The sequence below is a fragment of the Gossypium raimondii genome, chromosome 9 (assembly GCF_025698545.1).
Source record: "Gossypium raimondii isolate GPD5lz chromosome 9, ASM2569854v1, whole genome shotgun sequence".
Classification (NCBI taxonomy): domain Eukaryota; kingdom Viridiplantae; phylum Streptophyta; class Magnoliopsida; order Malvales; family Malvaceae; genus Gossypium; species Gossypium raimondii.
This window is the reverse complement of record NC_068573.1, coordinates 22,013,797-22,022,512: the sequence shown is the minus strand read 5'-3', so window position 1 is coordinate 22,022,512 and position 8,716 is coordinate 22,013,797. Positions and strand designations below refer to the sequence as shown.

Genomic DNA, 8,716 nt, shown 5'->3' with positions numbered 1-8,716 from the left:
ATCCAAGCCTTGCGGTAAGAGGGCGTGTACCCCATTTGGCTACGGATATTGACAATTATCACCGGTACTGAAGTTCTAGGATCTACTTTTATCGTGGGCAGTATCAAGCTAGCCAACATAGCTGAATCCATTTTGGGATGATCTTGTGAAACACCTACAGAGGGAGGGAGTACATTAAATAATGCAACATTGCAAAATAAAATTATTATTCAGATACATTCAATACTGTACCTGCAGCACATGTATGTGGACCTTTGTACTTTTTTATCTCCCACAACCCTATCCTTTTCCTTAACGAGGCAACGATTTTCCATGAACATGTGCCGTCTTGCACCGCACACTTCGCCTCAAACTTATCAGATTTTGATTTAACGACGTGGTAATTAACGCTGTTTTTGATGCTATGCTGTTTCAAAGCACCAATAAAACTATCCTTATTGGTAAACTGATTACCAACTTCAAGTTCACCGAAATCTACCCCCGAACTTGTACGATCGTTCAACCGGTGTGGTAGATCTGGAAACTCTTACGCATCATCTGCTGACAGATGACATTATGTATGTGGGCTAGAGGTGAGTATGCTCTGAATCGTGGATTTTCTTCATCATCTGAACTCCTTTCACCATCTTCAACTTCTGTTGGAATAGGCTCCGGTTCAAAAAATAATCCCACCTCTGCACCATCCGGCCCGGGCTCTCGAGGTGGATCCACACCGGAGTCATCTTCTAACCCACAATCATCTGCAGCATACGACGTCCCCTCACCGGTTGATGTCGTAGGTAATACGTTATCCCTTCTTCTGGGCATTTGATAACGTCACCAATTGGATGTAGATTGCTATCCACTAGAACTTGATGCAGTTCCCTAGTACGTATTTCCAGCGTCAAACGTCGAGCCACCGACGTACATGTCCCATCCACCGACAGAGTGTCTTGCAGGGGATGTGCATTCGACACCGCTACCGAACATAGGCTGTTCCGTATTTTGTAACCCGCTAATCGAGTGTCGGCCAGGGGTCATGTATACATCTCGAACACCGGACGGAAGTACATCAGTTGGCGACGCAAATTGTACATATAACTCAATATAAGTTGCTCCGCTAGCAAGATGAGTCTGCACCATTGTCTCCAAGCTACGAGCACCTTTTATGTCGAACGAGTCATATGTCACCGGATCAACACAAGAACAAAATCGATACGTGATTGACAGAACTTTCATTGGCGTCGTTCCGAAGATTTTACGCCTAATTCTTTTACGAAGTTCTGTCAAATCTATGTTCTGGTTAAATGACAGTCGCACCGTATTCTCCGACAAAAAAAACACCATTCTCAGTGTGGCAAACCTCACCATCGTAGTAAATAACGGCACTAATACGTTCACTCATTTTGAAACTCTAACTTTCTTAGCCTCTCTAAAATGTTTCTGCTATGACTTATGCATTCTAAGAACATTTTCTGCCTAATTTATAGCCTCAGCCCAAACTTGCTACTGTAGTAAAATCGCGTCCACGAGGGCGCGATTTTATAGTATTTGCTCAGAAACGTCAAAAAAAATTATTTCTTAAATACCCAACTGTAGCGAAATCGCGTCTACGAGGGCGCGATTTCACAAATTCTTCTCAAATAGCATCCTGGTAGAAGCGATTTTATACTATTTGCTCAGAAGCGTAAAAAAAAAATTATTTCTTACATGACCAACTGTAGCGAAATCGCATCCACGAGGGCACGATTTCACAATTTCTTCTCAAATAGCATCCTGGTAGAAGCGATTTTATACTATTTGACCAAAAACGTCAACTCGAAATAATTTACCGGGACCGCTAAACCCTAAAAAGCCTGCACCCTAAACCCTAAAAGCCAGAAAACCCAAACGTGAAATCAACGTCAAAATCGCGTCCCCGGGAATGCGCTACGTGGCAGGACATCGCGTCCACGTGGACACGATTACCCGGAAAATGGACCATTCCGGTAAATAATCAAAAAATCGACCCATTTCGGTAAATTTTGAAAAAAAACGGCTTTTTTTGGTAAATTAGCCCTGATTTTGTTAAGAAAATTTTGTTCTTTAAATCTAAAGTAAGTAAATTGATGTGATAAGTGCAGGTGGTTTGAGAGTTGCTTCTAGGGTTTGTTTTCTGTATTTCAGCTGCCCTAACCGTGCCCGGGTATTTTCTCTCCATACATCCTGATTCTGAGGAGAATAGGTATGTAGAAACTATATATTTGTTTCTGTTCTCAATGTTTATAAAGATAAATTATTGGTTAAGAGTGGAGTTCAGCGGATTAATTTTCCATTAGGGATCAGATCAGATTATCTAAAGTTGTTGCTGTTTGCATTCATTTAACTTTGTGGGGAAGAAGGAAAGTTCTGGGTCCTAAGAAATGTTACTTGGATTCTGCATTTTTCCCTGAAGTATCTGTGATATTAGAAACATTTATGTTCAACACATCCGTTGAGGCGTGACTAAAATGTGAATAGAACTTAGAAGATTGGGCATGTATGTGTTGAATATACCTTTATCTGGCGATTTAGTCTGGGTAGCGTAGTAAATGAAGTTGTTATTGATGTCTTAGGAATCATGATCATGTTCGGACTGCCTTTTAGCATCTTGTATAGTTGAAATAAGCTGTGTGCCCCACATATGATGGTGTGATTGTATTTCATAAACTACCTTTATCAAATTTGCTGTGCGTAATCTAACATTTGCACCTAGTGATTTTGAATTGAATGTTAGTAGGTAATCACAGGTGTGAATCTTCACCAGTTTTCACACAGACCAATATGCCATAGAAGGTCTTAGTGTGTTTAATCTTTGAGTATATCCTCTTGAAGAATTTTCCTCTACACTCCCAAGTAGATCCACAATCAGCTATATCTTTTGAATAATGAACTCAATAAGAATTTGGCCAAATTGGTTTTGACTAATCATTAATACAGTAAACAAGCACTGCAAAATTCTATGGTAATAAACACACTACTGTGCTTTGCTAAATTTATAGCTATAATGTAATTTCTCTCATGAACCTCTCAGCCACATGCTCATGCATACTGGCTGATTATTCTTTTCAATTTTGGTAGCTCTTCAACGTGATGCTTTCCATAAAAAGGTGTGCTAGTAAACTTCAATATGTGATGCATAACTCAAATTGTGTTAGTAGGAAGTGAAAATTTTAGAATTACTACTATTGCTTTATTGTTGTACAATTATTATATGGCTCTCTGATATCGAAAAGTATAATCTGGAATGCAGGATTGTTTCTTTATCAGCAAACTTGGACTTTATGATCTTCAATCACAGAGCGAAAGCACTTCCTTTAGAAACTGATATGAAGCTGAAGCATTAAGATCAATGAAGCTTCATGGTCCTTTGATTAAGGAGATTACGACTGTTGGCAGGTCTGTTGAACGTAAGAGTAGAGAGCCTATGTCTCAGGTCATTGTCAATTGTTTTCTGAAGTGGTAATGTTTTTTAACCTTTCATTACTTGCTAGAATATGGCTTTTGGCTTTCTTGTTTACTTCTGTTACTTTGCCTGACATACTGAACCCTAGTTTTTAGTTGGAATCATTATAAGGGATTCTACCTGGCCAGCAATTCAATATATTATTCTTCTTTACATTTTCTTCTGTCTGTAGTCCTAACCTGTTTCATGTTTGGCACAGAGCAAATTCTTGAATTTCCAATTATATCCAATCCAAAGTGGGTAGTAATTCTTAAACTCCAGCTATAATCTAATTTTAATCCTTTTATTCATTGCTGTTGGTTTGTTGTTGAATTGCAATCGACTTCAACACAGTCCTCTTAGTAATCTTTTAGTAAAAGGATTGAGCCTATCATATCGTCTATCTTTTAGATAGTTACAATGTTATCCAGATATGCAAGACCGACTGAACACAAACTGAAAATTTAACCATGAATCGTGCGCTGTCGTGGTTTTGAATCATGAATCGTGCACTGTCGTGGACAATTTAACCATGCATGCACATTTGATGCACGATATTTAGTCCAACGTCATGAATCTGGTACAAACAATTTTCCTCTGCAACCCAAAATCGGGGGCAACGTTTTGTCTACTAAAGAAACAGACGTGGCAGCTTCGGCATCAATTGGTAGACTTGTCAAAGACAGCTCTGCAAAAGTGCAAAACGTATCATCATCTGGTGCAATAATAGAGTTTCGGATTGATCTGTTGCTCGAGGAGTATCAAGTTGACCACCAACTCCATGCGAAATTCTTGGGCAAGAGTTGCAAAATACATTCTAAACTCGAAGATATGTTGTTCACATGTGAATGCAATAATGCTTGAACCTGAAACACTGCAAGTTTAACTAAAATAATGTGTACTTCTGTATAAATAAATAATCAATGCAATCCTAGGGTTCACATTTTAAGGGTAAGTCAGACAAGCTCAATTGACAAGACTACAAAGAATAGCAGAATGCATATAAGAGTGTGCAATGAAGCAACTAAAGAGCAGTTTCCTCTCCAATTTTATGATGCAAACCAAAAATGGTATAAGCAATACAAAGTGTTGAGAATTCAGGACCCTTTAGAAAAGGGGAATTTCTCAGTTGTGCTCGAGAATGGGTGAGCTAAAGTTATTTGTTGTACTCAGATATCTAGGATACTCACCGTTTATCAAGTTACTAAATCAAGAAGAACAGGAATATGGTTCCACTCAAAAAGGGTGCTCTAGTCATCTTTGTAAAGCAAGATGAAGCATGGATGGAAAATCAAGATCCACGCTACCCAAAAGTTTATTTTGTTAGTTATATGACATGGCGGTTTATGATTTGTTGAATTTTTCTAACGGATATAACAGTATAAAATGAATGAAAGTTGCAAAGATAATTTTAATTTCTATTTTTTGCTTCGTAAAGATTCTAAATTTGTAGAGTTCATTTTAGTAAATTATATATTATGATTATTTAATACTAAGAATTTTATTAAATTATATATTTTTATTAAATTATATTTAATAATTATTATTTTAAATTATATTTTATCGTATTATATATTATGATTTTAGTAAATTCATATAAGAATATTTAATACTAAGAATTTTATTAAATTATATTTAATAATAATTATTTTAAATTATATTTTATAGTATTATATAGTATGATTTTAGTAAATTCATATAAGAATATTTAATACTAAGAATTTTATTAAATTATATATTTTGTTAAATTATATTTAATAATAATCATTTTAAATTATATTTTATAGTGTTATATATTATGATTTTAGTATATTCATATATTTTATTAAATTGTATATTTTTGTTAAATTATATTTAATAATAATTATTTTAAATTATATTTTATAGTATTATATATTATGATTTTAGTAAATTCATATATTTTATTAAATTATATATTTTTATTAAATTATATTTAATAATAATTATGTTAAAATATGATTAAATTATTTATTATTTATATTAATAATCTTATTAAAATTTAATAACAATAACAATAATCATCTACCTAAAAAATTATGCTAAGGGTATTCTAGTCATTTTAGTTTTTTCCTTATGCTATTACAACATTATTCCATTTAACCAAACACAAGAATACTATTACGCCTTTATTCCATTCCAATCAACCAAATAAAATGATTACCTATTACGCCTCTATTCTATTACACATTTATTCCATTACAGCGAACCAAACGAGCCCTTAGTGTTATAGACTTATAGTTATTTTCTATTATTATGTACTCTAATATTTTTCGTGTCTATCTTTTAGTGTGAAAATAAGATTCAAGAATAATAAAACAAGCCAAGAGAAAAGTTAAATTGCTAGCAACGTACACATGATTTACTACATTTTCAAACAAATTCATATTTAATACATTCTTGGTGTATAAATTTATATGCGGACAATAACTTAAGTAATGCAATGTACTAGAAATAAAGGTGAATATTTGGTTGGGTCGAGTCGAATCGAATAAAAAAAATTGAGTTTGTCGAGTTGACGAATTATATTTTAGCAACTAAACTCAATTTGATTTTTTTAATCAAATTAAATCGAATAAAAAAATTTCGAGTCAAGTCAAGTCAGTTAACGGATCTTATTATTTATACTCAATGTTGCGTTTACATGGACTGATTATTTAACTAGTAGACGAAATACAAGATTATTGAACTACATAAACAATATAATGATTTTCTCTTTTAACTTAATAAGTAAACATTTATCAAAACGACGTAGCTTTGCCTTTTAACTTAATAGTTTTGATTTTTAACTTTAGTAAAGGTAAACATTTATCAAAACGACGTACTTTTTTCTTTTCTTATTCAGATTTTCGGATAATTTGAATTGTGCAATTCATATTCAAGTTAAACCGAAAAACTTAATTTTTTATTCGAGTTGATCCGAATAACTTGATTAACTCAAATAACTCAAACTATTTAATTCAAAATTTAAATTTTTTATCGAGTTTTTCAAATCAAATCGGATTTTGCTCATCCCTAGTCAGAAAATTCCATAAACTACTAAAAAATTAATTATATTACCAAAAAAAAAAGTTTGATTATATTTATTTCATTTTGAGAAATTTTATTAAGTGTGATGTGTTGTCAATATATATATTGCGACAATGTATAAAATACATATACCATTTTAAAAACACTTCAACTTTATTATACAGATACATCTTGTTATATCACAATACAAACATTATCTTGAAGTTTGCATTTCTACATGCGATAAATGGGCTTGGCACAGAGATTAGTCTTCCTTGGCAATGAGGCACTAAATTTCTCAGTCATGTCCAAATCATTTGGTGACATTCCACCAGGCAACTCCCAATCAAAACAATGCACCAATTGAGCTAAAATAAGTTTAACTATGATTAACCCTAACTTCTTCCCGGGGCATACTCTACGGCCTAAACCAAATGGGATGAGTTCAAAATCATGTCCATGACGTTCTATATTGCTATTAATGAACCTTTCTGGAAAGAACTCTTCAACATTATTGGACCAGACATTAGGATCTCTCCCAATTGCAAAAACATTCACAATGACCCTCGACTTTTTCGATATGTAACAACCATCAATAATTATGTCCTTCATTGACTCGCGAGGAATTAGCATAGGTGCAACGGGATAAAGCCTTAAAGTTTCTCTCACAACCATGTCTAGGTACTCCAATTTGGGTAAATCATTTTCTTCCACCATTCTCTTCCCGATAATACTTTCTAACTCTGATTGGAGTTTTAACATTACCCTCGGATGCCTTATGAGCGCTGATAATGCCCATTCCAATGTGGTAGATGAGGTGTCCAAGGAAGCCACAAACATATCTATTGTTATGGCTTTGATGCTATTTCGATCCATTATATCACCATTGGGATTCATTTGCTTATTTAACTCCGTAAGCATCGTACCGATGAAATCATCCTGCTTTTGCTGTTGATGGTCGTTAATGATCATCTCGAGGGCTTTGTCAAGTTTTTCACCAAGCGTCCTTGTTCGAGCTTTGAGTCCCTACATGGTTGACAATAATCAACACCTTTCGCTTAGTGGTTGTTCATAATGTGTATGGTTAATTTCTTTTGAAATAGTATATTAAAATACACACAAACATAATACCTGTAGGTCAAAAGCACCAAAAAAAGGCACAAAATCTGCAAGATTGAAAACTCCTACCAAGTTAGTAAGCTCTTCAATAAGCTCCTGAAGGTTAAATTCCTCATACCTCTCCACAGGCCCCAAAATCATTTTTAGAGTAATCTTTTCAATAAGATTCCCCACCATCTTACTAATGTTAACCACTTCCTTTCTTGTTGCTGCTTTCTTCAAAGATTCAATGAAATGCGTTAGCACGTCCTTCCTCGATGGAGCAAACGATTCAATTTTTGATACAGTAAAAAGTTGTTGACTGCAAGGCTTCCTCACACTGCGCCAATATTGTCCATATTCTGTGAATGCTATTCCCTTTTTGCCATTGTAAATTGATTTTCGCACTTGAAGTTTTGGTCTGCTTGCGAAAACATCGTCATGTGTCTTAAGAAACATCTCAGCGGCTTGAGGGGATGAAACGACAATAGTTCGCACAGAGCCTAGCATTATGGGCATTATAGGACCATGTTTTTTGGCCAAGTGATAAAGGGATTGGTGTGGAAGCATGCCTAACATGTGGAGGTTCCCAATGATTGGCAAGGGTCGAGGACCAGGAAAGGTTTTGCCTTTTCCTTTGCCATGTTTCGAGATGTAAAATAGAATGTAAAAGGGGCAAAAAATTGCAAGGACTATAAGAAGAGTTTTTGCTGAAGGATTCATTCTTCTTAATCAATTAACCAAATGGATATGCCTCTATTGTATATCCCCCTTTCTATTTATACATTTATATATCAACTATAACAAATTATTTTATTCTTCTCTGTAGATACTTTACACATATTATAAATGAATAGAAAAGGACAACTCCTGACCATATTCGATTTGAATCTTACTACTCACTGTCAATTTCCTTTTATAGATAATTTTATCATTTAAGTCCAAGAGCTAGTAAGTGGAAATTTTTTATTTACACCCTTTTATAGTATATAATTGATTTGAATCTTACTAGTTACTGTCAATTTTTTATAGATTTTTATCACTTTAAGTCCAAGGGCTAGCAAGTGAAATTTTTTATTTAGACCCTTTTATAATTTATAAAATTTTAAATTAGTAATAGTAAAATTATACTTTGGTGTCTGTTGACAC

At 34.1% G+C, this 8,716-nt stretch overlaps 1 protein-coding gene and 1 long non-coding RNA gene across 2 annotated transcripts; one reads left to right on the top strand and one right to left on the bottom strand.

Moving 5' to 3' along the window:
* The first annotated feature begins 2,097 nt into the window (after window positions 1-2,097).
* Window positions 2,098-3,626, top strand: LOC105798687 (uncharacterized). The gene is made up of 2 exons (XR_008188684.1): window positions 2,098-2,203; window positions 3,251-3,626. It is a non-coding gene; the product is annotated as an uncharacterized LOC105798687 (long non-coding RNA).
* A 2,998-nt stretch (window positions 3,627-6,624) lies between these two features.
* On the bottom strand, window positions 6,625-8,337 carry LOC105798686 (cytochrome P450 CYP736A12). The gene is made up of 2 exons (XM_012628850.2): window positions 7,601-8,337; window positions 6,625-7,495 (listed from the first exon to the last, which is right to left on the bottom strand). The coding sequence occupies exons 1-2, from the start codon at window positions 8,288-8,290 to the stop codon at window positions 6,704-6,706; spliced, it is 1,482 nt and encodes a 493-aa protein (XP_012484304.1). The 5' UTR covers window positions 8,291-8,337; the 3' UTR covers window positions 6,625-6,703.
* Window positions 8,338-8,716: the final 379 nt, after the last annotated feature.

Bases quoted from the DNA above. Each gene is read 5' to 3' on its own strand.
- LOC105798686 (XM_012628850.2), bottom strand. From the start codon at position 8,290: ATGAATCCTTCAGCAAAAACTCTTCTTATAGTCCTTGCAATTTTTTGC. The intron at 7,496-7,600 runs GTATTATGTTTG...TCAACCATGTAG, and splicing joins TTGGTGCTTTTGACCTACAG to GGACTCAAAGCTCGAACAAG.